Source organism: Sycon ciliatum, chromosome 12, assembly GCF_964019385.1.
Source record: "Sycon ciliatum chromosome 12, ocSycCili1.1, whole genome shotgun sequence".
NCBI lineage: Eukaryota > Metazoa > Porifera > Calcarea > Leucosolenida > Sycettidae > Sycon > Sycon ciliatum.
The window spans coordinates 18,624,157-18,651,656 of NC_088654.1; the positions used below are offsets into that span (position 1 = coordinate 18,624,157).

The 27,500-nt window shown below is 48.4% G+C and overlaps 4 protein-coding genes across 4 annotated transcripts in view; 2 read left to right on the forward strand and 2 right to left on the reverse strand.

The window, feature by feature from the left end:
* LOC135828145 (unconventional myosin-XVIIIa-like) overlaps positions 1 to 227 on the reverse strand; it is a 41,550-nt gene extending 41,323 nt beyond the window's left edge. The window contains exon 1 of the mRNA XM_065340585.1: positions 1 to 227. This exon is cut by the window's left edge and continues 992 nt beyond it. The gene's annotated coding sequence lies outside the window, so the exon portion shown is untranslated.
* Positions 228 to 3,675: 3,448 nt separating this feature from the next.
* LOC135828360 (uncharacterized) lies at positions 3,676 to 10,755 on the reverse strand. Its single transcript, XM_065340814.1, has 3 exons — positions 10,333 to 10,755; positions 7,844 to 8,410; positions 3,676 to 6,594 (listed from the first exon to the last, which is right to left on the reverse strand). The coding sequence occupies exons 1-3, from the start codon at positions 10,524 to 10,526 to the stop codon at positions 4,683 to 4,685; spliced, it is 2,673 nt and encodes an 890-aa protein (XP_065196886.1). The 5' UTR covers positions 10,527 to 10,755; the 3' UTR covers positions 3,676 to 4,682.
* Positions 10,756 to 11,936: 1,181 nt separating this feature from the next.
* Positions 11,937 to 27,500, forward strand: part of LOC135828781 (methionine--tRNA ligase, mitochondrial-like) — a 23,689-nt gene continuing 8,125 nt past the window's right edge. The window contains exons 1-11 of the mRNA XM_065341214.1: positions 11,937 to 12,375; positions 13,234 to 13,379; positions 14,500 to 14,571; positions 15,917 to 16,003; positions 18,291 to 18,380; positions 18,960 to 18,998; positions 19,367 to 19,478; positions 20,089 to 20,222; positions 21,485 to 21,603; positions 22,556 to 22,655; positions 22,854 to 22,965. Of these exons, the coding sequence (XP_065197286.1) occupies positions 12,198 to 12,375; positions 13,234 to 13,379; positions 14,500 to 14,571; positions 15,917 to 16,003; positions 18,291 to 18,380; positions 18,960 to 18,998; positions 19,367 to 19,478; positions 20,089 to 20,222; positions 21,485 to 21,603; positions 22,556 to 22,655; positions 22,854 to 22,965 (1,189 nt within the window). The 5' untranslated portion in view covers positions 11,937 to 12,197. The remainder of the gene's footprint in view (positions 12,376 to 13,233; positions 13,380 to 14,499; positions 14,572 to 15,916; positions 16,004 to 18,290; positions 18,381 to 18,959; positions 18,999 to 19,366; positions 19,479 to 20,088; positions 20,223 to 21,484; positions 21,604 to 22,555; positions 22,656 to 22,853; positions 22,966 to 27,500) is intronic.
* LOC135828780 (uncharacterized) lies at positions 24,701 to 27,483 on the forward strand. Its single transcript, XM_065341213.1, has 2 exons — positions 24,701 to 26,822; positions 26,921 to 27,483. Exons 1-2 carry the CDS (start codon positions 24,810 to 24,812, stop codon positions 26,921 to 26,923), a joined length of 2,016 nt encoding a protein of 671 aa, XP_065197285.1. The 5' UTR covers positions 24,701 to 24,809; the 3' UTR covers positions 26,924 to 27,483.

A 27,500-nucleotide genomic window follows, 5' to 3' on the forward strand; every position in this document is an offset into this window, starting at 1 on the left:
TTTCAAAGCACACACACCAGCGTGCAGCGCGCCCGTGGAATTCTCCTCCGCCAACCGTGCCGTACAGTGAAGAGGTGAGCAACTCAAGTAGAAGCTGGTCAAGCGGATGAGCGTCTTCTTTTCACCCAAACGACGTTCCGTTGCTGCTCTGCACTCAGGTCAGGATTATCCCACAAAGTCCCGTGTGCATGCGGACATCATGATGAGTGACACAGCCAATAAAAAAAATGTTGAAGCCTTTTTTGAGTTTGACTGAGTAGAGAAGCGCGCATTACAGTCTGTCAGTCATGTACATCGACGGCAGTACCAACGGCATGCCGGCAACGCTGAATGCAGCATCCAGCGTGCGGGCAGCGGCGCGGTTGAGCTGTACATGTATGATGTACTCTCTGTGCACAGACCGTCAGTCATCTGGTCATGTGCAGGACGCATCTGACTTGACAGTGACTTGATTGAGAGAGTTGTGCATGTACTGAGCTTGCTTGACTCGAGCTAGCGATACATGCGCCGATAGCCTACAATAGTACAAAAATGTAGCCAGGCCAAACAAAATTTGATTACGTCATGTGCAACATTGATGCTGAGACTTGCTGACTGATATGACTCGAGTCTCGATCTCTTGTCTGGCTCACAGACTCCTCAGTTGCAGTCTTGACTCTTGCCGTCTTGGACTTCTTTGACTGGCTCTCACAGACTCAGACTACTCGAGCCTGCTACTTTTCTTCACACAGATAAGACACTGAGACAGTGAGTGAGTGAATAGCATCTCCACCTGCACTGTCTCAGTCTGTTGCAGTTGGGCTTTGCAGTTTGCCTTTCAAATCACTCAGAAACAGATACTTCATACTGATAGTACTAGTAGTAGTGACTGATACCGTCGGTCCCGTTGCTACATTGTACAATGTACTTGATGTCCTTGTTATCTGGTAAAAAGATAGGATCTGACATGAAAACTGAAAGCTGTCGACCCGCTGCGACCTTGTACATTAATTTCACAATGATGTACCTGACTGTACATTATTGTAATGCAGTGTATACTACTAGTCCATGTGCACAGAGACAACTCAGTTGTGATGCAGTGGGTCTGAGGATTGCCTTTGCTATGTGCATGAAACGCAGCGTTTATACAACAATGTCCTAGCGGGTTGTCTCTACATAGCTCTGTTCTCTTCTGCTTGTGACTTTGTGGTATAGCTGTTACTATTGCTCCATCCTTGTTACTTGCGGTGTGGAGCACTCTAGGCAGTCTGGGAATCCTCGATATTGTATACAATCCCCAGATAGGCGTCAGCCTTTGGGTAATCCTGAAATAAAGATTATTATTATTATTATCATGGATTGTAAGATTTTACACGACCTCAGGACCACCGGAAGCAGTTGTTGATTGGTCCGGCCGTAATTATCATAATCTTTCATACCTTGTGCATGATAAAGTGGGTACGTACATGTACGTATCACCTCCTCAGCAGTAAACCTGGTTAACATGACTGTGTTGTGGTGGCCAATTATATGCACGTTGGTCCGGTGATGACCTGACCAACCGTGATGAGTCTGATGACCTGACCAACCAGGGCGGCGCCAACCAGGCTGGTTCCGACGGGCCTGCATGATGACTGTATGATTTTGACAACCTTGGTAACATTATTACTTCGTGTTAGCAGTTCCTTCGGGTTAGCAATTCCTTTCCGTAGGAAAATCTCGATTCGTGGTCGATATGGGCGGGGCGGGACAAGATGCGAAGTAAATAAAGGAGAGACGGAAACAGACGGGACACTCACAACATGGTCACTCATCGAGTCAATGATGGCATCGAATCGAAATGTGAACACCAGTAACGGAATTCGGGAACGCAGAAGTGCTACATGTATTGAAATAAAGGACGCAACGGAACAGTTCAAAGTGTTCAGGCACAAAATCATTGATTCACATGTACACTGCATGCTTGTTCTTTCACTGTATCTTTTGTCAGCATCTCTCTTTTTCCGAATTCATTTTGCACATTTTCTCTTTTTCCCAACTCCAATGTTCATTGTACAAATAGGAGATCCCCCCGATAGGCGTCAGCCTATGCGAGCCTAGGCGAGGGGGAGGCAAGCGTACAAAGCGCCTGCTTTTCGAGTGTGAACTGGCGATGGTGCGTTGTGCGCCGATCAACGCGACATTCCTCGCCCCCCCCCCCCCCCTCCTCCTCCTCCTCTCCTTCTCCCTCTCGCCCTCATCCCTCTCCTCTCCCTCGCCCTCTCCCCGGCCCCCTCCCCTCCCTCTCGCCCTCTCCCCCTCTCTCTCTCTCCCTCCCCCTCTCTCTCTCTGTCTCTGTCTCTGTCTCTCTCTCGAATCATCCATTCACTCGACAAGACCTGGCCGCGAGATGCAACACTGAAGCCGAGAAAGATCCCTACAGCTGCTTACTAACTACTAAACATGTAGAATGTTGTGCTGTGGATGTAGCGGGGGTCAGTGTCATTCACGGAATGGTTTCGAGAGACAAGAGAGTGCGGAAAGTGGCTGCACTCCATGCCATGCACTATCCTTTTTAAAGGATAGGGCATGGCATGGAATGCAGCCAATTTCCTATTTAGGGGCCGTCCGTAAAGATCGATGTTTTTTTAGAGACGATATTGGTGCGTCTGGGGGGGAGGGGGTTTGAGCCATGTGCGTCTTTTCGAGCATCAGAAAAATATCGATGTAAATATCTGAAGTTTCGCCGATCCCTGCACGCGGACGTCTAAATGGCTATACAAGAAATGTGAAACCAGCTTCCGTTCGCGGAGCTAAAACTCGCGACACAAGAACAAAATCAAAAAGTGGAAGCTGTACGCCCATGGCGAATTTCAAGAGCAAAAGAATGAGCTATTGATTGTGGAAATCGGCCGAACGATGCCTGCGGGAGACCTTTTTCAAGACGTAGAGGCAGTGCGAACAAACACGGACGAACTCCACAAGAGTTTCCAGTCTTCACTGTCTGAACAAGGATTCGAAAAAATTCAAGCCCGAGCGTAGCCGCTTTGGCTACACCAGTACACGATGGCTGAGCACTGCAGCGCCAACCCGGTTCGCTCCCCCCAGGCGATGCAGCTATTGCGTGAGTGCGGCGGGATTTTCACGCCTACACCGGACCCTCAAAATCCTGGGCACTTCATGAGCATCCAAAAATATTGATTCCATGATCTAGATGTACATGTGCGTCTTCTGGGGGGAGGGAGGGGGGTCAAGGGAGAGAAGCACCAATATCGTCTCTAAAAAAACATCGATATTTACGGACGGCCCCTTAATAACAAAAAAAGTCGAAAGTCAATTACCGGGGGTATCGCGTCTGTGGAACTTACTTACGAAGGCCGCTAACACCCCATAAATCCAGCGGCGGATGCAGCGTCTAATGGTCGGGATGTAATAGTGGGGATGAAGGGATAAGTCTCACAACCACTGCCAGAATCCCATTAGCCGCACCCATGTAGCCCTTGTGCCTTGTGAGATAAACATGTACATGCAGATCCATGTTGTTGGCTTGACAGCATGAAACAAGGTGGAGGACACCGTGTTCGCCGGGAATCAGTGACCTTTCTACAACCATCCACGGTTGGTAGAGCCCCGGTGCGCGACGGTTGAGACCATCTGAACCGAGACGGTCTCAAAGGAGACGTAGTAGCATCGAGATTAAAAACACTCTGCACTGTGTTAGGTTTTTACTCTTGGGTATACTAGTAATAATTACGACTCTGCATGCCAAATGCGTGAACAATAATGATTATGATCATGACGATGTCGTCATAGTTGCTAGGCTGCTCCTCTGCATATATATACTTGAGCAGAAACTGTTGACGGAGAATAGAATGGTATAGTGCTAGATCAAGCGCTAGTTGTGATAAAATAACTCAAGCAGCAAACTAATTCTAATGTTGACAAGGCTGGGTTCTGCATGCCGATTGACAAACGGGTAAAAGTATGCATTTTTGTACTTGTGTACTGCTGGTGGATAAAAATATAATGCTAATAATATATAATGCTATATGATTATTGTTTCAGTGGCTGTGCGAGCTAGTGTGTGCGTGTGGTGTGTGTGTGTGTGTGTGTGTGTGTTTACAGGTACATGATACAGTCATGTTATGTATGTATGTGCATGTGCATGTGCATGTGTGTGTACATGTACATGTATATGCGCAGAGTGTTATAATAAATACTGCATGGCTCTATGCCACATTGTCATTGGCTATGCATAACCTACATGTACATGCACCTAACATAAACATGATGATAATGATCAGTTACTGTCCGGAGTTAGACAGTTCCTTTTCTACTCCTATCCATTTTGCAACTGTATGCAGGTAGTACCTTTGATGTGAGGTGCAAGGACGTTGTTGTTGCTGTTGTTGCTGTTGTTGTTGTTGTTGTTGCTGTTGCTGTTGTTGTTGCTGTTGTTGTTGTCGTCGTCATTGTTGTCGTCGTCATTGTTGTCATCGTCGGTGTAACCGTTGTTCTTGTTGTTGCTGTGATTAGCAAACAATGTGGCTTCATAGTTGGTACTACAGCTGTGTTAACGAATGATGACTACGGGCAGACATATGGATGCAACAAAAGTGCACTGTACCCTGATTGAGTGACGAGGACACATAATACCCTAAAACACACCTTAAAGCACACATATGCACACGCACACACATGAACACTCACAACATGCACCACGCTCACTTAGTGTTGGTGATGTCAGAGAACGGCTTTGGAGCGGTGTGCTGATGTCGTAACTTCTTCTTCTTGTTCTTGACGGAGCGGATCGCATTCTCATCTGTGATGCGAGCGGGATCTAGAGGCTGTTTCGAGTGGCCAAGTTTTGCACACTTGTCCTCTAACTGTGCTGGTAATGCATTCACCTTCTGTGATCTGTCCTCTATCTCTTTGTCGGTGGGGATGGTTAACGATGATTCATCGATGACGTCATTGTCTAGTTCTTCTTCGGTGATGACAAGCGATGGTGGCTGGATGATGATGTCATCTTCCCGCAGCCAGATGTTCTCTTGAGCGGATGACACCAAAGCAAGCCACTCGTCATCGCCAATGCTCCCTATCCTGCCGGCCTGATCCGGCCAATTATAGACGTAGGACCTCACTGTGTGGACACTGTCCCTGTCAAAGCCATCCCTGTCGACATCGAGGAAGCCTAGAGTATGCAGGTCCGATGCCCTCAGCAGGCCGGTGTCCGCATCAATCCAACTACTCGGTTCAAGGACGTCATCAGGCCATACGTCGCCGTCCAAGGCAAACGGTATGCTCGTCCTACACGTAGATCCAGCTGCTGCTAAGCCTGATTCTCGCGAGCAGCCGCTCATGGTTGGTCTCTCAAGCGCTGATGGTGTGCTTGACATCCTATGACTGGGCAGCTGCTCAATTGCTGACGATGAGTTGAGCTGGCGCAATGCGATTCCGTCGTCGTCGTCGTTGTTGCCGTCCGTTGGTTCGATCTGCGGAGCATGGCTGATGACTTCATTGCTGTCCGACTCTGTGCTACTTGATGTGGCCTGGCAGTCCGCAAGAAACGTGCCCGAGTCGTCAGCATCTAGCCCCAGCTCTTGGTCTGTCTCGGTAGAGGTATCGTTCTGTGATTGGATCACTTGTTCGTCAGCTGCTTTTTGGTGCAGCTCAGGCACGTGACACTGTCTCATTTGGTGAGAATCTTCACCGTGTTGGTGGCCTTCTACTGACCCAATGCCCGCTGCATGCTCGTAGCCGTGGAGGAATGTATGCGGTGCGGCCGTGAAGTGAGCCCCAGCCACCGAGAATGCTGACGAACTGGACAAATGTGTGGCCTGTGCTCTGAAAATTGCTGGCAAATCGTTGCAAGAAGCATTGCTTGCAACTTCGTGGTCCTCGCTACTTAGACATGCAGGCATGCTCGGTGCTATGTGTGTGTCCTGTTGGGAATGTGCGCTGGATGACAGCCTGAATGTCGGCTTGTCGAATGAGAGCACGTGTGCAGCCTCCCCGGACGGGGGCAGCGAGGCGAGATAGCGCTCGCGTAGTTTCTGGCTGATCTTGGACGTCGTCGACGCGTTTGGATTCGGCCGTGTCATGTTCGCGGTGGCAATACCGAATCCCCAGTGCGGGGAGTCAAACACTTGTTCAACGGTGGCTGCCTCTCTGGCACTACCTCCGTGCTGCTCTCGCAGATGTTGTGTGAAACGCGCCAGCGAGCGGTCTGCCCGTTTCACCAGCTCAAAGCTACGTAGCCTGGGAAACTTGAACGGCGTGCTGTCGTCGGGTAGTGGACGTTCGTACGGTCCCGGGAAGGCATCGGGAGAGTGCCCCACCGCATCGCCACTGCTTGGTAGTTTGAACAGTCGCGCGGCTGCAGTCTTTAGCACCGAAGGTCTCGCAGTGCCAGAGTTGCCGTCAGCGAAATCTGGCGAGGACGTGGTCTGGTTCATCGACAACTGTCTCGGTTTCATGGGCAACATGGCCGGGGAGTAGCTTGTGTAGTGTCCCTGTGCTTGGCTGGGCGCCTCGCTGTCCCACAGGTCGAAGTGATTCATCATCGACTCGGGCGTGTTGCTGTATTCACTTTCCATGAAGGAGAGGTGAGGTTGCTCCGGCCTTGGCGCTTTCCTAGCCACAATGAAACAGGGGACGAAAGGAACACAGGCAGTCCCAAAACTATTAGACACACACTTTTTAGCTGTAAATACATCCAACCACGGTAAGAAACAGTGTAGAAACTTAGAAAGACACAAAGATAATAAACGGATAAGAAAAACGAAGTAAGGTGGACCCTGGTACCTGTACCCCAGAAATGCCCATCACATCATTCCGGCATGTACTAGTATTAGGGACGGGTCCTTCAGTTTATATTTTTTTATCCACACCGTGTACTACAATTGGACATGTACTAGTATTGGAGACGTGTACGTTTTTAATGGGGAAAATACGGCACACGAGGATAATGCTGCTAGGAGAAATCCGAGTCTTGGGCATGGACCTGAGCAAGCACTTGTATTGAGTCGCACTACAGTGACATTGTCGCTTGAGACAGCACATGCTTGTCAGTTGTCACTAATTATTAATGTAAAAACAAGAGTGTGGAACGCCGTTACGTTTGGCCCATGTTTGGTCCATCTCTCTCTCTCTCTGGCTCTCTTTCTCTCTTGTTTGGTCCGGCAACATACAAATACCTTCATAAAATATAAAACACAAGTTTTTCTCATATTTTTCTATTTCTTGTTTTTCATTAGCTTTAGCATGTTCATTCACATTCTTCATCATTTGTGAGAACTAGACCTGGTCCAGTGAGAAGGCATTCTACTGCCTGTAATTCTGGTGAAGTAAAATAAAGTAACAACATCAACAACAACAACAATCTACCGTTGGATATGCATATCCGTCTGCCACACAAGCATGCGTGCGCACACATGATACACACATACTCACACACACACACACACACATACACACACACACACACACACACACACACACACACACACACACACACACACACACACACACACACATACACCATCACACACACACCATCACACACACACACACACACACCGACACACACACACACACACACACACACACACACACACACCGACACACAAACACACACACACAGCACATAGTATATATTTAAAAACACACACACACACATGTACACACATGCACACACACACACACACGCACGCGCACGCACGCGCACGCACGCATGCACGCACACACACACACACACACACACACACACACACACACACGCACACGCATGCACGCACACACACCCACACACACACCCACACACACACACACACACACACACACACCCACACCCACACCCACACACAGAACAGCACACGCGTACCTTTTGAGCTCCACTGTTGCGGAGTGGTTCGCGTCCAGCATGACGTTTGTATCGTCGTCATGACAGCAGGAACACAGATCGCGTGTCAGCTCGCGGTGATAACAGCCCACCATGATGGCAAGCAGCACAAACTGAAGAACAACAGCACCAAGTAGGGTGTAGAACACGTAGGATTTGATGCAGAAGTTGCCAACAGCCGATTCGGGAGCATTACGCAAGTTCAAACGGTCCGTTGGCGATTCATCAGACCTTCGTGAACGACGTCCGTGCCTCAATTGCGGATGCCGATGTCCACCTTCCAATCGTGGATGCCGATGTCGATCTTTGAACTGTGGCGGCTCGGGCATTGGTTGTCTGCGTATGGACATGACAAGCGGCGGATGAACGGCGAAGATGCACGATGAAAACCGGCGCGCAAGCTCAGCCACGCCGCTTCTCCATCTTGTCCGTGTCATGTGCGTCGTCATTGTCGGTGGGCCTGGGTCGAGCGCCTGCCGATACAGGTGAGGCTGACAGATATAGACACAGTCGGCAATCGTCTGAGCCATGTAAACCTCCTTGCAGTTACTATAGTCAGACACACGCACATCGAGAAGGCAAGCATAAATTAATAAGCAAGGGGATCTAATAACCTTATAACAAAAGTAATGTGCTGAAAGGCTATCTTTGGTCTCTTCCCTGTGTAGTGTACTCCTACTTCGCTGCAGAGAGTGCATGTCGTAGGAAAAGAGAAGAAAGGAAAGATAATTTTAAGTTCAGGAGCAAGTGAAATCTGAAAGTGTGTAGGATGTGTTTTGTTGGTATCGGACTTTGTTTAGCTCAGTAGTCAACTTCGCTAATAACGACTGCAGGTATAACGACAATAATATTATTAGCGAATAACGACAGAATTTCTATGCCCAGAGCAAAGTCCCACCTGACTGCAATACATGATAATGAGACTTCGGGTATAAGGACACTTTTCTGATGCCCCGCCGAGTGTCGCTATAAGCAAAGTTGACTTTATTACAAAACTCTGAGCTGTGCATAAGGACATGGAGGTGATTAGCTGATGAGCTCGGACTCCACTCTTTCACTTTGTTTGCTTACACATGCAATGGAGGACAATGGGCGTAGTCCCCGGCCACGCTGCATGTTTGCATACCTGCCAAGTACTGAGAGTGCTTTTTTCTGGATCGCCATGGCAAAATCCCGGGATTTGCCTTGGTTTTTCGGGATATGTCATATTTTTTCAAAAAAATCCTTCTTCAACTTTTGATGGCACCAATATTTCGATAATAGATGATTGATGGTGATCCAAGGATCACACTTACACATGTTCAAGACTCAAAAACGGAAGTTTTTCAGAGACTTCTCACGGAAGGAGCTGAGGAGATCCACTGGTACTGCAGGCTATGGCGGTCCGGGATCAATAAGGACAATTACTGGCCTGTGACAAGTCATTTAGAAGTGCTCCAAGTACAATATCAAGCTTGTTTCTTGTACAGTGAATTTCGGGATAATCGACAGGAATTTCGGGATCGCGGGAGTTCATCCAAAATTGAGGGATAAGGCCAACCTTTGTTAATTCATTGTTTAACGTCCTTTTTTTCGCGAAAAGGTACGCGGGAGGGCGGAAAAAAAACAAAAGCCCATTCCAAAAACTTGAAACCCCAATCAAACATTTTGACCAGTAAAGCATGTGACATATACAATATTTCTGGGTCTAACGGCACTTGCAGGCATAGAACAACACTCTTTGATGGTACATTGGAGCGCATGCCTGATGAATCCAACAAAACAGGTACATAGCATGGAGTTAGCATGTCATGAATTCATTACATCTGGATTTTTACTAGGACACACACCGTACGATATTTAAAAGCCAACAAAAAAAGAAAAAGAACACAAGACAAAGGCATGCCCGGGAGGCAAGATTATAAGTTTAAGGTCATGATCGGCACACTGTGAAACTACACAATCATGTATTTACAACTTCGCATATTATTGGTACTACTACTTTCTTGTTTTTTTTTCCGGTCGGAGGCAAAAAGGTAGGCGGGCGCGGACGTTAAACAACGAAAAAAGAAAGGGTGGCCTAATCCCGAAAAAATCTGGATACTTGGCAGGTATGTGTTTGTGCCGTGCTGCTATAGGAGCAAGAATACAGTACCGGTAGTATTATAATAATAACCCAATACTAGTTCAAAACTAGTATTAGATAAACCTTGTTATAGTTCACACATATTGTTAGACTGACAGCATGAAACAAGGTGGAGGACACTGTGTTCGGAAACAGTGACCTTACTACAACCTTCCGCGGTTGACAGAGCCCCCGGTCCTCTGCCAACCGCGGAAGGTTGTAGTAAGGTCACTGTTTCCGAACAGTGTCCTCCGCCTAGCTTGTTTCATGCTGTCAATCTAATAATATAGGACCAGAATGTATATTGCATGTATTCATCATGTCGTCAATTTCCCCACGCTCACTGGCATGCACGGTTTCAACTTACAGCAAACATCTAGTATATTTCCAAGTGTTGACGAGGAATCTGGCCTTCTCCTTCAGTTTCTCATCTTTCTCAGGACTAGCAGAGTGTTCGCTGTTGAACGAGGAGGGGCCGAAGTTGGGATCTGGCAGCCATAGCAAAGTGCAGCCAAATATCACGAGGAAGACCGCTAATGAGAAGGAAAGTATATGATCCATTCTCGGATTGGCTGTAAATGGTAGCCTTCAGTGCCCTGAGTGCCAAGCAGGATCTGGGTAATAAAAATGGTCTCTTCTCCTAGCAACTCAGAAAGGCTCGAGGCAAGCAGAGAACGGCTGAATATCTCACCCTGAACTGAAGATCGTCGTGAATACCGCCCCGATATTTTGTCGCCAAAGAAGTAATCCATCCCACTATCGGTTTTGGTCTTCTTCCTCCGATCCAATCAGCTTGGCTCGACCAACTGAGCACCGTGCCCTCGGGATCAAAAGTGCAAACTTTGACCTAAGTCCTTGGCCTGGGAAGCGAACAAGAGTTCATAACGCTGGGGGTTAGGCCGCGGTCACACATGAAAAGCTTGCACCGCTTTGGCGGAGGCGAAAAGCGTAACTACCGCAGCCGCTTTCGCGGATCACACGATGCAGCGGTCACACATACATGTAACTACTGTGCTCCTCAACGCTCCGCTTTGGCGGAGGGAATGCAAATGCAGCACGTCCTATGAAATTTTAGATGTTCTTGTCCGAGTTGAAGCGACCTTCGCTTGTACAAGTAGAGCTATCGTGGATCGCTGACAGGCTGCTGAATGTCTCCTGTCAAGTACACTCGTGGATTTGGGGCACATTCGCTGCGGCCCAGTACGGGTGTATTTGAATATTAGTTTAGTTTACATCAATATCAAATTCATATAGTTGTATAGCAGGGTGTCGTGGCCTCCTCCATGATCCATCATCGAACCTGCGACTGCGTGGATGCCTGCAGTTGCAGTGAGGGTGTGGCAGAGTACTCTAGTACTCCCTGGTTGCAGTCCTAGTGTTGCATACTCTGGTGGACGCTTGAAGAGAGTTGGAGATCGTCCCCGATCGGGGCCAATGAGTTGGGAGACGGATTCCCTCACCAACTATCCACTCATAACGATGCAGTATTGAGTGCGAGATCTCTAGAACGTAAAGTTCATTGGCAAAGAAGAACAATATGAAAACTGAATACCAAACGGCAACCAAACAACACCAGAACTCAGCGCAGAAGTAGCACACCAAACTCCAAAGGCATCACAATGCAGGTTCCGCCAAAGCGGATCCGCGAAAGCGGAGGCTCCGCTCGCATTTTTTTGGCGTAGCGAAATCCAAACTTTCCGCCAAAGCGTAACTTACGCCTCCGCCGTTGCCGAGGCAACGGCGGAAGCGTAAGTAACGCTTTGGCGGAAACGCCAAAAAAAGTGCATGTGTGACCGGGGCCTTAACGGTTATCATGGTTATGAACTCTTGGAAGCAAAGCATAGACATCTTGCACGTGCAGTCGTGCACGCGTGCCTGCCCCACGTGATTTGTGCACGTGTCTGCTCCGCATACTGGATGCTACTTCTTGACTTTTTTGTTTTTGTTTTTGTTTTCTGTTTCTGGATCATGATCGCAGTTATTTTTACTTTGAAGTTTGTGGGACTCTTTGCAAGCGCTTCAAGAAGAACGTTCCTGAACTTTGTAGCGTAGTAGATCCGCCTGTGTCTAGCTGTTCGCAAAACAAGGAAGTTTGAAGCGCTCTTTAGTGACCGAGTCTGCTATTTTTCAGTTTTTAGCAGGCAAATTTAAATTTCATCACAATATTGAGGTTCGATTAGAATAATTTGACGAAGCAACTCTTGGTCTGAAATAGTCATACGTTTCTCAAACATGGCGGTGGCTTTCCACAAGGCAGTTCGGTTGCGGTCCTTCGCCAGAACGAGTCTAAACTGCTGCTTTCGCTCCGCATCGCCGTCGCAACCCTCGTTTCAACGCAATTCACATACAGATGCTGGCATGAACAGAGGCAGCCCTTTCGTCACCACACCGATATACTACGTCAATTCGAGTAAGCCACGACACCACCCTGAATGATTGTGTCATCACTTTGTTGTGGACATGACATACATTGGAACACATTTACCTGGCGTGTGCTGCAAGTTGCAAGTTTTGCTAATGTGCGAGTCAAAAGAAATGACGCGAGCTGTTTAAACATTATTACAGGCCCATCTGAAGTAAAACACTTTTCGAGAGGTTAAATTTAGCCATGTGCATGTAGATAGCCAACCACTGGCCTGGAGAGCATTCCGTGTGTCCCGTTTTCGGCACGCTCGGGAGCGAGCGTGCAAGTGTTGATTTTTTGGCATGGCAAACAAGGCCGGGGTCAGAATGCGATAGTGGAATAGTGCAGAAGGGGGTGGAAGTGCAGCATGCTATGTGTGGAATGCCACGCGTTGCCCGTGCCTGCTAATGGCTGCTACCGTACTCGATAGCTGCCGGTTCTGTTCGCTGTGCTGCTCTGAAGACTCGAAAAAATGTCCGCAGATTGAGTACAGTTCTGTCGGGTAGCGCCGAAGAACGACCAGGCTAGAATTTCACCAAGCCCAGCATACCAATGTATACACTGTGACTCAACTGTGCATAGACTAGTACTAGCACATGAAAATAAGAACGGTCTAGGCTACGAGGCTGCCCCCCCCCCCCCCCCCGTTCTTCATCACCCGGCAGTGCTGTATCCATGTTGTGTATGCCCCCCCCCGATGTGCAGGTCCACACAGTGGAGTTGCAGACTCCAGGGGTTAATGGCTGCTACCGTACTTGATAGCTGCTGCGCTTTCTGTTGTCTGTGTTGCACTACTGATGACTCTAAATGAATGTCCGTAGATTGAATATCCATGTTGTGTATGCCCCCCGCCCCGATGTGCAGGTCCACACATTGGACATGTCTACTCCACGGTGATGGCAGACGTGCACTACAGATTCCGCCAGCAGGAAGGCATGGATCGTCGTGATCAGCAGCTCGGTCAGCCAGCGCCCATGTTCTCGACTGGCACAGATGAGCACGGTCTAAAGGTACGTTATATACATGTACACAGGCTTCAGTTAGATATGTTGCCTGATGATTGATAGCTCAAGAAACTCGGAGTAGCAACAGATTATGTTTTCTTGGTGAGGACCGCTTCCATTTTGATATACCAGTACCGTATTTCCCGGAGTATGGGCCGCACTTTGAACACTCGTATTGCACCCCAAAAAACGTCAGTGTGGCTTATACTACAGCGGTGGCAACTGAAATCCGACCCCTGATGTTTCGTGCTGGAGTGCAGCGCCGATTCTAGCCGTCTCTATTTGGTAGTGTTACAATCCCGTGCTGGGTCTTAGCAATGCGAGCGCACCACTCCAGGGTTCGGTTTTCAGTTGCCAGCACTTTATGATGGTCCAATGAATGGTGATATAATTATGGGTTAGATGTCTGTATTCCGTTACAAAAAAATCTGGGTACGGCTCATACTTCAGCATGGCGTAAACACCTGAAGATACGGTACATGTACCGTAAAGTACCGTTGATCCGCCACTCTCTAATCCCCAGTCGAATTTCTACCTGTGAAGTGACTTCAGCGTGTACATCAGAATACGGAATTGAACCGACGCATGCCAATACTGAATAGCAGGACATTTTCGGACGGGAATAGTTTGGGACAAAGCCGAATTTTGACCTTTCATACGGATTTTGTTTTCGTACAGTGCTGCATGATAAATGCACCTGTTCGCATGCAGTACGCAAATATAGTGTACATAATTTCACATGAAAACAAATTTTAGTACAGAATTAATTTTAGTACAAAAGAGGAGGCCGTATACAAAATCGTACGAAAATAAATTCCGTCCGAAAACTTCCTGCTATACAGTACCCAATACGTGGTTGTAGATTACAGTGTGCACAATTCAGCGCGGCAAGTTTCATCTTTTCATTCATTTGTGTAGTTGTGCATAGTATTGGACTTTAGAGCCTTGATCTAATTCCCGCTCTCTACCAAAAATTAGCTGCGAAGTGACACACCGGGGGGGGGGGGGGGGGGGGGGAGAGAGAGAGAGAGAGAGCGAGAGAGAGAGAGAGAGAGAGAGAGAGAGAGAGAATGCTCGAAAAAGGTTGATTGATTGCTGCAAATAATATATTTTGTGTTTGTTGTAGATTCAGCAAGCTGCTGCAGCCGCTGGTAGTCCACCTCTTGACCACTGTACACAGCTGTCTGCCCAGTTCAAGGTAATTGCTAGCATCCCATCTCCTGCCCTTGTGTGCGTGTGTGCGTGCGTGTCTGTACGTGTGCGTGTGTGCGCGCGTGTCTGTACGTGTGCGTGTGCGTGTGTGTGTGGTGATGGTGGTGGTGGTGGTGGTGGTGTGCGTCTGTGTGTGTGTGTGTGTGTGTGTGTGTGTGCCTGGCCAGTTCCCTTCCAAACACACACACACACACACACACACACACACACACACACACACACACACACACACACACACACACACACACATGCACAGTAGGCTTGTTATTCTATTGTGCTGGCCTGGGAAGTCACATCACTGAGACACGGTCAGTGCCCTGACTCAAGAGCAGCACTTGACGCCCTGCAGTTCATAGTGCAACACACTTTAATTGCCAGTCGCCTGCCACGCAACTTGGCACAGATCTCGAGCGAGTGATCGTGTGTCTCTGGCCAGCACCGTACATGTGTTTGTTTTTTTACTTTGAAGCAACACATTTTTGGTCGATGAGAAATGAAACTGTTGGCCATCATCAACCTCTGGCCAATTGGGGTTTTCCGAAAAAGAGATCGATCAGTAGTTGTTGCTTTCACATGCAGCCATGGCTCAATCATGCATCATTTGAGAGGAGAAGCACTCGCCGCGGCAATGGCGGACTCCCTGAGGGTGTCGACCTTCGCGCTCAGACCTGTAATTTGCCTCGATAAATCATCGATTCGACTCTTGAGCCGTGCCTCGCGGTCTGCGGACTCCGTTACAAATGTTACTAACGTCTTCACTACATTTACAATCGACGGCTCGATCCCGGGGAGGGAGCACAACAGTTTTACCTCAGAATCCGTCAGCCCACGAACGGCAGACTTAGTTGGAGGCATGACGGAGGTGAGCCAACGCTATCGGATGTCTACCTAGTTTCCTACTGCTACTACTATACCTTGTGAAGAAGAGGTTGATTCGACTTCGGCGATACTTGGGGAATCGTGTGTTGCTTCCTGTGTGGGAGCTTGCGCTATTCCCACAATACCTAATGTTTGAGACCAGGCCGGCCTGATGCCGGTTTCCTGGTGAGAAACTGTGGGAGCCTCAGAGCGTGAAAACCTGCACCCTGCGCCAAAGTTTGAAAATATAGTATGCCCCAGGTGGTCTTGTTCTAGTTCTCTACCAAGTCAGCGTACCCCTGATAACTTTAGGTTGTGCATATTTCGCGAGCAGTGTTTGTCTTTACGCCGTAGTGCTATTTGCTCATGATTGACAGTTGTGTGTGTGTGTGTGTGCGTGTGTGTGTACGTGTGTACGTGTGTACATGCATGTGTGTGTGTGTGTGCGTACGTGTGCATGCGTGCTCGTGTAGACCTTATTTGACGGCTGTGATATTTCCTACACGGACTACATTCGCACGACGGAGGAGCGACATAAACGAGCCGTGGAGCATTTCTGGGTGAGTCATTGTGCATATTTCTTTCACCCAAGGAGACCATCTGGAATGTGTATACATGCCTGAATTCCGGGGAAAGGAGGAGGGGGAGGGGGGGGGGGGCAATGGCAACGAAGGAGAGGGGATGAGCACCGCCTTCACTGTATTGGCCTTGTTGATAAAGAGGGCTGTAGCACTTCCTACCGCTATGGTCGGAATCGACTATGGGCCACCATTATTGTACCTTGCACTGCACGAGTCCGTTTCTTGCGCTGCTCTGCGGGTACTGTAGATCCAGAGCACATACGCTTCCAGGATTGTGGAAGCTGATGTCTGTGTTTGCTGTGTGTGCTGTCGGTGATCAGAGGCCTCATCATGTGGAGGCATGAGATTGGTGTGTGTATTGGTAACGCTTGCTGCCATCATGTCTTTGAGTGGTTTAGGAGGTACATAGCCGTAGAAGGTCATCGTGTGTGTGTGTATGTGTGTCTGTGTGTCTGTGTCTGTGGTCAATTCATCAGCCTTGCAAGCTGTTGAATGGTGTAATCCCAGCACAAGTTGCTACTTCCTCCGCTAAGGCCGCGGTCACACCAAGCGCGATTCAGCCATTCAGCGGAAAAAAGCGCTTTTTGACGTCATCGTCGCTACGGAAACGGCTGAATTTTCGGCTTCAGCCTTTTTCAGCAGTCAGCCGTTTTCAAAGCGCTGAATGGGAGCGCTGAATGGATTCAGCCACTTTCAGCCATTCTGGCGCAGTACAGTGGCGAGAAAAATAAACTCGTTCAAAGCGCATCTTGGCATGATCTTGCAGCTTGCATCGTGTTCTGCCACCTTCCGGCTTTCGTTGTTGGTGAAACTTCTCTCCTTGCCTTTTTGTCGGTCATCATGGAATCCTGGACAGTAGCACTGGAGCGGCGACTACTGGAGCGGCGACTACTGGAGCTTTTGGTTTGAAACAAAAACCAAGTATGACACCACTATGAAAAAAATACCAGAAAGAGAGTGTGGATCTTGGACGTACTGAAGAAGTGTGCTGGAGAAGGCGGACGGGAAAACAAGAGAAAATCATATTCAAAAATGAGCGGGAAGAAAAAAAACTCTAGCGCACAAAAAAGTCCAGCCGATTTCGTGAAGTGGTGTGACCAACCACCCCATTCAGCACAAGCCACTTTCAGCGCAAGCGGGAAACGGCTTGTTTGGTGTGACCGCGGCCTAAGCAAAACTTTGTTGCATTTTTTGCAGTTCAGTCCAAAGCATTCTATGGCGGACAAAACGCTTTGCAAAGTGGAAAACAAGGCAGCATATGAGAGATACTGAAAGATACTGAAGTAGTTATTTACAGATGTCACACAGCTCGTTTCAAAGCAGTCCAGCTTCATTCTTTGTCTGAATTTGATGACGACTCACTCCTTGACGAGTCGGCATCCTCGCTGACTTTTGCCTCCAGCGCTGCCAGCTTTTGTCCTGCAGTCTTTACAAGTTTCTGGGACACGATTTGATTGTGGAGATCGCCAAGTTCTTCGCTCGAACTGTGAGCTTGAAGACCTCCACGGATGCGCTGGTAGCTGTTGTCTCTGCCGCTCAGACTCTCCAGAATGCCATGGAAGCAGCCATACGGACACAACCAAACACTCCTCACCTTTGCAGCGGAGTACTCGTGCCAGCACGTTCCACAGCCTGCAGAAGCTCCTTTCTGTTTTCCTTCGCCACAGTGACATGTCTGTCTTCAGGCTGTGCAAGAACGCCAAGTCGTCGACGTAGAGATCGGGACTGCGCAGGCTGAAAAACAACCTGATTGACGAACCCTTTTGTTTCCCCCTGCGCCACAAACACACATGCAGTGATTTATTTTGGCTGTGTGCGGAAGCGTATCATCGCGCTGGTACAGCAGTGGCTGGCCGGCTTCTCCATGAATTCTGGGCACTTCTTCGAGCCATGCGGTCTTTCAAACTGTTTCTCATTTTCGCACTTCGGTATCATGCTTGTGTTGTGTTCTGGTGACATCCTGTCAAGAAACAGTTATGCTTCGCCGATTTTTTCAAGGACTCCACGCTTTTTGGTGGTCCAAAAGCCTGTCGGAACAATGGACGACACTGCGGCTATCCTATGTAGGGGATAGATCACTGACATGTTCGTCTATTGCCGACAGAAAGATCATGACAAGAACACAAAAAGGCAACGAAGTTTTCCTTAACGGAGGAAGTATGTCTAACATAGCTGTTCGCTATCATCGCTTCCGCGATGGGCATGTCTGAGGTCTGAGGTATGTCTGTGTCTGTCTGTCTATCTGTACATGCATTCTTCATTACAGAACCTGTTGGTGTCCCGAGGCTACATCTACAAGGGTTCATTCAGCGGCTGGTACTCGGTGTCGGACGAATGCTTTGTACCGGAACTTCAGGTAGGTACACGGTACTAATACATGTGAGTGTGTGTGCGTGCGTGCGTGTGCGTACGTGCGCGCGCGCGCGTGTGTGTGTGTGTGTGTGTACGTGTACCTGTGTATGGGCACCATAACTGTTACTTTTAATAGTGGTGGTCAACTCTTTAGCGCCATGCAAGCTACGGGATGGTGCAGCACAAGTTTATGCGCCTCCTACAGTGGAATAGTCAAGGCCTAAGCATGTGTGTTAATCCTTTTTCTGCACCTTGTCCTCACCCACTTACCGAGGTGTGGTGAGCCCATAAGTGGGATCATTTGCAAGTCCACCCATAGTTTGGGGATTTCAGGGGGTGTCGGCCGTTGGGCGGTTCAATAGCCAATTGAGTCGTCTTTCCAAGATTCCTTTTGAATCTCTCTCCCTTCTCCCAAGGGGAGACCCACGTGACCAGTTATGGCAGTGAGCAAGTACAAGTACAAGTGTGTGTGTGTGTGTGTGTGTGTGTGTGTGTGTGTGTGTGTGTGTGTGTGTGTGTGTGTGTGTGTGTGTGTGCATATGTGTGTGTCTGTGTGTATATTTGTGTACTGTTTTCACTGCAGACTGAAGTTGGACAGGATGCGCAAGGCAACAGTTGTCGGGTAAGACTTTCCCCAAAGTTGTGAATACATCACCAGGATCATGGCAGGGAAAACAAGGAAGAAAGTTTTCTGCGAAAATGGCAGGGAAAACAAGGAAGAAAGTTTTCTGCGAAAATGGCACATGAGTAATTTTGAGGTATCCGCGGTGGGAAGGCGACATTTTTTCAATCCCGTAGCCATTCACATCAGCCACGAGGCTGGTAGATGTTGGTAGAGGTAGATTTCTATATTTCCGTGGCATGCATGCCGGAACAATTGGCTCAAACCTGAAATTGGGGGCCACTTTTAATCAAGTGCGACGTATGATTGGGGAAATACAGTACTTGTTTATTCCGATACTAGTTTGGGCGTGCGTGTTTGTCTTGTAGGTCTCAGCGGAGTCTGGCAACGCAGTGGAGTGGTTGACAGAGGAGAACTACTTGTTTCGCCTAACCGAGTTCATGCCACAGCTCCGTCAGTGGATCACCAACAACCCTACAGGTTTGTTTTGGTGGGATTGCTGTGTTGGTGTGACCTTACACCTGTCTCTGTCTCTCTGTCTCTCTGTCTCTCTCTGTCTCTGTCTGTCTGTCTCTCTCTCTCTTCTCTCTCTCTCTCTCTCTCTCTCTCTCTCTCTCTCTCTCTCTCTCTCTCTCTCTCTCTCTTTCTCTCTCTCTTCTCTCTCTCTCTCTCTCTCTCTCTCTCTCTCTCTCTCTCTCTCTCTCTCTCTCTCTCTCTCTCTCTCTCTCTCTCTCTCTCTCTCTCTCTCTCTCTCTCTCTCTCTCTCTCTCTCTCTCTCTCTCTCTCTCTCTCTCTCTCCTCTCACTTCTTGTCCATCTGTCTTGTTTTGAGTGAGTGTATGTGTTATACCTCATGACGTGTTCTCCTACGTTTTCCTGTCTGACCTAGTGAGTAAATGTACCGTTTCCGTCACCTATTTCCACCCCTTTCATTCTCGCTTCGTGAAGTGTCTTGTCTTGTTCTGCTTTGTTTTATTTATTTATTTTTTAATTGCATTTGTGTGTATCTGTGCGTGTCCATATGTGTGCGTGCGTGTGTACGTGTGTGCGTGTGTGTGTGTGTGTGTATGTGCGTGTCTGTATCTATGCAGTTATCCAACCTCCGGTCTCAGCCGATTATATCATTGAGACGATGTACAGTGACGATTTGCAAGATCTGTCCGTGTCCCGTAGTCGATCGCGTCTTGCCTGGGGGATGCCTGTTCCAGGTGATGATTCACAAACGGTATGTCTGTCTGTCTGTCTGTCTGTCTGTCTGTCTGTCTGTCTGTCTGTCTCCCTATCTATCCATCCATTTATCTTTCTCTTTCTCTCTCTCTCTCTCTCTCTCTCTCTCTCTCTCTCTCTCTCTCTCTCTCTCTCTCTCTCTCTCTCTCTCTCTCTCTCTCTCTCTTTCTCTCACTCAATCACACTAGCACACATGTGTAGTGTATACATGTGTGTGCATGTGTGTATGTGTGTGTATGTGTGTGTGTGTCTTCCAAACAAATTTTGTTTGGAAGGTTGAGTGGACGTCGCCCTCCTTGTGGTCCCCGGCGGCGCTGGAAAGACGTTGTCCAGAGAGACATGAAGGCAGCTGGCGTGGATTCCTGGTTTCAGAATGCCCAAGACCGGCAGAACTGGATGATGTTCCTTGCTGAGCCACCACCGCACGCAGATGATTCGCCACCTTTGCGCTGCTCGCTGTTTGCCAGAGACTTCCGCCGCCGTAACGACATGGCCCGACACAAGTGCATTGCCCAGCAGAAGTTGCCTGTGTCACAACAGAAGGGTGCCATGCAATGTATGAAGTGCATGCGGTGGTTGAGGAGCGCTGGAGGACTGGCTGTGCATCGCTGTCCTGTGTCCACGGATGTCCCTACTGTATCTATTCGCCATGAATCTGACTCTTTTCGATGTGATGTTTGTCGCCGATCTTTCCGCTCCCGTTCTGGTTTGAGCCGTCATCACTGTGACCGTGCGAAACGGATGTCACGTGCAGCCAGGAACAACTGCCGTCATGAATGCGAGCATGGCGAAAGGCGGTTCTCAAGGCCACAGGACTTGCAACGCCATGCCCAATACTGTTGACTTTGCGATTTCTCTCTCTTCTCTTCTGTCTTCTTGTCGTTGTCTCCCGCTTATGGGAGCGGCGTGGCCCGATAGGGTAGCTGTACATAGTAGTAGTAGTAGTAGTAGTAGTAGTAGTAGTAGTAGTAGTAGTAGTAGTAGTAGTAGTAGTAGTAGTAGTAGTAGTAGTAGTAGTAGTAGTAGTAGTAGCAGCAGCAGCAGCAGCAGCAGCAGCAGCAGCAGTAGTGTGTGTGTGTGTGTGTGTGTGTACACACGTACGTACGTGTGTACATGCGTGTGTGCATGTGTGTGAGTGTGTTGTTGTTGACTTTTATTTTACTTCACCAATTGTGTGTGTTTGTGTGTGTGTGTGTGTGTGTGTGTGCGCGCGCGTGTGTGTATGTGCATCTGTTTGTGTGCTTGTTTCTTGTCGTGTAGATATACGTCTGGCTGGATGCACTCGTCAACTACCTGACAGTGGCTGGCTATCCGGACAACCCCAACTTTGAGCAGAGGTGGCCACCGACACTCCAGGTCGTTGGAAAGGACATTCTAAAGTGAGTGTTGTGATAGTAGGGTAATGGCACCCAGGGTTATGGCCAGAACAAAAAACTTTAGGGGAGGGGGAGGGGGGGGGGGGTATCATCGGACCCACAACTTTGTAATTTTACCGCCATTTTGTGCCACCGTTTTGGCTGCTACTTTCACCGACACCTGTAGCAACCAACCAACTAGTAGACCGTAAAAGCTCGTGTATAGGCCATGGGCGTATAGAATAGCAGCCTCGATTTCCTGGGCGTATACAAGGGCACAGGTGTTATTTTGGAACCGAGCGTATACTTGGTATAGGGATAGCAGTAAGTATTGGGTATCAGTACCTGTACATGTACTGGTGTTGCCGGCATACCTGGGCGTATACATAGGCATGGGCACTATTTTGAAACAAAAGTGTTGACTTCCCCTGACTGGGCGTGTACACGGAGGGTGGGCGTAATTTCGGGCGGGCACATACAGGGGCTTTTACGGTACTTCCGTTCCATGTACTATTTATTCACCGGTCAGTGGAACCCGCCATCGATTATGGTTTTAGTCTTTTTTTAGAGGTAAGTAATGATGATGTGAAGAAGAGGTTTTGATGATTATGATGCAATGACTCATACAATGCTGGCGCTACTACATGCACATGATGTGCTGCGTTTTCTCGACCAGCGGAGAAGAACATCTTCTCCTATCCCCACCCCGCCACCCCCGGAAACGGAGAACGAGGACGCAAAGTCGCATTCACTCGCTCTTCTCAATCCGTGGTGGACTTTGCTATACATGCATCACCAACTTGGGAAGCTCGAAATTTTGCATGTTTGCATTATTTCGTATTCTTGGACACTATCTGTGTGTGTGTGTGTGTGTGTGTGTGTGTGTACGTTTGTGTACGTTTGTGTATGTGTGTGTGTGTACGTGTGTGTGTGTGTGTGCGTGTGTGTGTGTATGTACTCATATGTATGTTGTCAGGTTTCATGCTATCTACTGGCCTGCGTTCCTCTTAGCGGCTGGTCTGAAGTTACCGGAGCAATTCCTGGCGCACTCACACTGGACGCAAGCCGGAAAGAAGGTACGAGTGGTGTGCATTCACTGCATTGTACTCAAGCTATCAGAGCATGTCGGCCTTTGTTGGGAGGTGGCCTTGTTGGGAGGTGGCCTTTGTAGGGAGGTGACCTTGGCTGTGAGGTGTCCACTAAAGGAGGTTCTACTGTACGGGCACCAGCAGCAAGAAGATAATGGCTGTGCTCTTCCACATGTGTGCCTTCAGATGTCGAAAAGCAGAGGCAATGTCTATCCAGCTAAGGACCTGGTGGAGAATTTCAATAGCACTTCCATCCGCTACTACTTTTGCACCGTGAACTGCATCACTGAGGAGTCCGGTGAGTTGGTTGTTCTGAAGTACGAATGACAGCCTTCCTGGTCTGGTACTGAGAACTATACTGGCGTGGACATGGAAGTCCGGTCGAATGACCCGGGCCGGTGCCCTCAGTGCGTACAGAACGTTGCATGCAGTGCACTTATTGATGGGATGCGTACTCACGGCTGAATGGCCAGCACCCTGGGGCCGCTTGACCTCCGACTGGATTTCCATGTCCACGACAGTAGAGCTGAGTCACGCAGTGGAAGCAAATAATTCTTGAGAACAGTCTTGATGCTAGACCTCTCTCTCTCTCTCTCTCTCTCTCTCTCTCTCTCTCTTTCTCTCTCTCTCTCTCTCTCTCTCTCTCTCTCTCTCTCTCTCTCTCTCTCTCTCTCTCTCTCTCTCTCTCTCTCTCTCTCTCTCGCTCAGTTGAAGATCCATCTCACTCAACATTTCCCAACCTCATACCTCAAAAACACTAACATCGAAGAGACTCTGGACAAACTAGAGAACTTCATTCACTGGTTTTTCGACCAGAAACCACCACCACCTCCACCAAAACACAAGAATGCACATAAAAACCGTGCAGTGGAAAAACTCCGGGCTCACAGGCGTGATTTAAAGCGCCAATTTCGTAAGATCAAAAACCCGGACGAAGTACCTGCAGCGCTCAGAAATGAGTATTTTTCAATTGGAAAACAAATCAAGCGTCTTTTGAAACAACAAAAGATGTACGACGATCGATCCCGGAACAAGAGGGACCAGGATGCCTTTCTCAAGGACCCATATGCCTTCGGAAAGAAATTGTTTCAACCAAACAACCATGTCAAACCCACTTTCTCTGACACTACCTGCTTTGAGTACTTCCAACACACATATGCAGACCAGGATCGTGCCACTTCGTACGAATCCTGCCCCAGTGCAGGGAAGCCCCGGGATTGCACCCACCCAGTCGATGAGGGGACCCCTACATGGACTGAATTTCAGAATGTTTTGAAGAAGTGTCGCAACACCTCTGCACCGGGTCCTGACAAGATACCTTACATAGTTTGGAAGCTTTGTCCCTCCCTTCAATCCATTTTTTTCACCATCTTAGGGCGGGTTTGGGAGAGCAAGATCATTCCAAGGCAGTGGCAGGTACAGGTCGTCCCTCGTTAATACATAATCTCTAGGACTTGAGAAATGTTATGTATTAACGGGGTTTATGTACTAAACGAAAGTGTACATAACTTGCTTATGTACCAGAATTTTTCACTTTTTTCAACTGTTCTGAGTGTTTCTTGCTACCATGACTAGGGAACGAGATATTCTTGATTCCCTCGATATAACATAAAAATTATGTTATAACGGTCACAGGCAGCGAAGATTCTACAGTTGTACGTGATACATGTCCAGCCGCGCCTGTACAGTCACTCGGAAAACACAGAGCCTTGTCGGTTTGTGATTTGCGCTCTGATTTCTGAGCTACTTCAGTACTTGCGTCCACAAGTAGAAACTAGAACACGATGTGCCTCCACTCGAAGGCCAAAAGACCAACAAATTATGTACTATTGAGGTAGGTGGCATGCGGGTACGGAGAAATGTTATGTACTAACGGGGTTTATGTACTAACGAATTATGTACTAACCGACAAAATTTGTATGGAAGTGACCACGTTTCGTCCGGGACTTGAGATTTCTTATGTACTAACGGGGTTTATGTACTAACCGGACTCGTATTAACGGGGGACGACCTGTAGCGTGTATCACACTCCTGGCCAAGGGGGAGGTGTCTGATGATCCTTCGAAATTCCGACCGATTGCTCTAGCAAACACGTCCGGGAAGATCTTTTTCACCTTAGTTGCAAAGCGCCTCTTGAAACATATGCTAGGCAATAAGTTCTTCGATGGTGACAACCAGAAAGGATTTATGCCTGCAAAGGCTGGGTGCTTAGAGCATACATCACTTTGTTATGAGGCGATGCGTGATGCAAAGACGGCAAAACGCCAAATTTGCATTGCGTGGATAGATTTGAAGAATGCATTTGGTTCAGTGCGCCACAATCTGATACAGTATGCTCTAACCCACTACAGCCTTCCTTTGCAATTCAGGAAATTAATTTTTTCCTACTACGACAGTCTTTGCGCTTTCGTCGTACAACCACACACCCCCACCTTTAATTACAACATTGGTGTTTTCCAGGGGTGCCCCTTGTCCCCGGTCCTTTTCAATATTTGTTTCCAGCTTCTGCTGGACTCACTTGCAGCCCCTGAATTAAGTTGCCTCTCCTATGATTTTAAGTCTGCCCCTTTGCAAGTGTCCCAAACAGCTTTTGCTGATGACTTAGGCCTCTATAGCAAATCTAGTGCAGGTTGTCAAAAACTCATTGCGGTCACGGAGGACTTTCTCTCGTGGACCCAATGTATGCAGGCGGCGCCGCACAAGTGCAAAAGCAGTGCAGCAAAGCTTGTAGATGGCCGGTACAAACCTTACGATCCCTGCCTGACGATGTCAGGGAGGAAGATCGCTTTCATTGACACTGCAGAGTTCAAGTTCCTGGGGCGAAGGCTGCATGCTGATTGCTCTGAGCAGACCCAGCGGGAAGACATCCGTCAACTCATTGTATCTCTCATGCAAAAAGTAGATGGCTCTTGGCTTCAAGACCACCACAAGCTATGGCTTTACCACCATCTTGTAGTGCCCAAGCTTTCTTGGTCTTTCCAGGTTCTTGAACTCACACAAGGTTTTGTACGTGAACTGCACTTTATGTGTTTACCATTTCTGAAGAAATGGTCAGGCCTACCTCGATGCGCAAACTCTGCCATTCTTTTTATTGGCAGTCGCAAACGCTTTGGCTTACGCCTCCACTACCTTCCTACGGTGTGGAAAAAGTGCCAGTCCATCAAATGGCACATTCTTCGATCGAGTGGGGACGCGCGCATGAGGGCGCTGTACACTCTGCGTCGGAGTAAGGATGCGAAGCTGACAAAGCGATATGCGGCGACAATAGAGCTGGAGTGTGCAGAGGCATCAGTAGGTTCAGGGACTCTCCGTCCACCGTCATCTTCAAGTCATCGTGCAGGGTTGGGTGCTCGTGCTCCGAAGCAGCATTCCAAACCCCCGAGGAAGGATCTCCTTCAAACATTTGAGAAGATCAATGCGCAGGAGCAGATTTTGAGGCTGAAGACTCTTCAGGTGCAAGGCAAGTGGTTGGAGTGGACATCGGTGATGTGGCAGGACCTCTCGTGGAAATCCCTTTTGTACGGTGGTACTGGTAAGGATTTGAAATTTCTTCTCGCATCAACCCTCGACGTGCTACCTTCTCCGACGAACCTACGCCGTTGGGGAAACACCGTAGTGGATCCGTACTGTAGTTTGTGCCGTACCTGGGCCTGTACAACGCGCCACGTGCTTGGCGCTTGTCGCGTAGCGCTGGACCAGGGACGTTACACCTGGAGGCACGACAACGTACTCGGGGTCATCGCCAGGAACATGCGTGAGGAGATTCGAATCCGCACTGCTGCAAACACCGTACAAACCGAAAATTCAAATGAGCTTGACTTCATCTCGTTTTGCAAGGCGGGAGAGAAGCCAGTTCGCGTTCAGCCCAGACGAAAGTTGGTTACGACTGATCTCCTGTCAGCGGCCTCAGACTGGAAACTTCTTGTCGATTCAGTTAGTGCAAAGATTTCTTTCCCTAGCTGTGTTGCACTTACCACCCTAAGACCAGATATAGTTCTGTACTCTACGAGTCGTAGGATTGTATTCTGGATGGAGTTGACAGTTTGTGCTGAGGACAGATTCAGTGTCAGTAACTCGCGGAAGGACAGGCGGTATGCGGATCTGGCCGATCAATGCCGAGCAAACGGGTGGCAGGTCGTTTCTTTTTCGGTTGAGGTAGGTGTGCGTGGTTTCATCCCGGACTCTCTTCGGAGGGCTCTGAAAGCGCTTGGATTTTCTAATCGAAGAATAAAATTTATTTGTAATTTGTGCAGTAAGACGTCTCTGCGAAGCAGCTACATCATCTGGTTGCGGCGTCAACAAAAACACTGGTCGGAAGATCCACTTTTCTGAGGTACTGTATGTGGGGCTCCGTTTATTGAGGTGCGTTGAAATATATTCTCTTTATCTTATTATTTCTTTTCTATAATTTCCCCATATGAGTTCCTATCAGTTGCTGTGAACACCTTGAGTGGAGAGCGCTTGCTCGAGCGTTGAACCTGGTTCTTAATCCACCATACCCAGTTCGCAAGGCTGGGCGGGGTTGTGAGCAGGCTTTTATTTCGTCTTTTCTTATTATTTCTTATTATTTCTGCTTTTCATCTCATTACAAAAATTCTGCGCCTTTTCTCCATCTGCGCATAAAATCTAGACTGACAACCTGCTTGTTAAATCATGCACCTGCTTTCAGGCGTAAAACCCTGTTGTAGAGGTCTCAGTCCTCATTTGTTAGACTTACCTGTCTTTATAAATGTAACTTACTCTCTCTCTCTCTCTCTCTCTCTCTCTCTCTCTCTCTCTCTCTCTCTCTCTCTCTCTCTCTCTCTTTCTCTCCCCTCTCTCTTTCTCTTTTTT

Coding starts and splice junctions, on each gene's coding strand:
- LOC135828360 (XM_065340814.1), bottom strand. CDS start 10,526: ATGGATCATATACTTTCCTTCTCATTAGCGGTCTTCCTCGTGATATTT. Junction 8,411..10,332: donor AAATATACTAGATGTTTGCT/GTAAGTTGAAAC, acceptor GTCTGACTATAG/TAACTGCAAGGAGGTTTACA. Junction 6,595..7,843: donor GCAACAGTGGAGCTCAAAAG/GTACGCGTGTGC, acceptor CATTGTGGCTAG/GAAAGCGCCAAGGCCGGAGC.
- LOC135828780 (XM_065341213.1), top strand. CDS start 24,810: ATGCTAGGCAATAAGTTCTTCGATGGTGACAACCAGAAAGGATTTATG.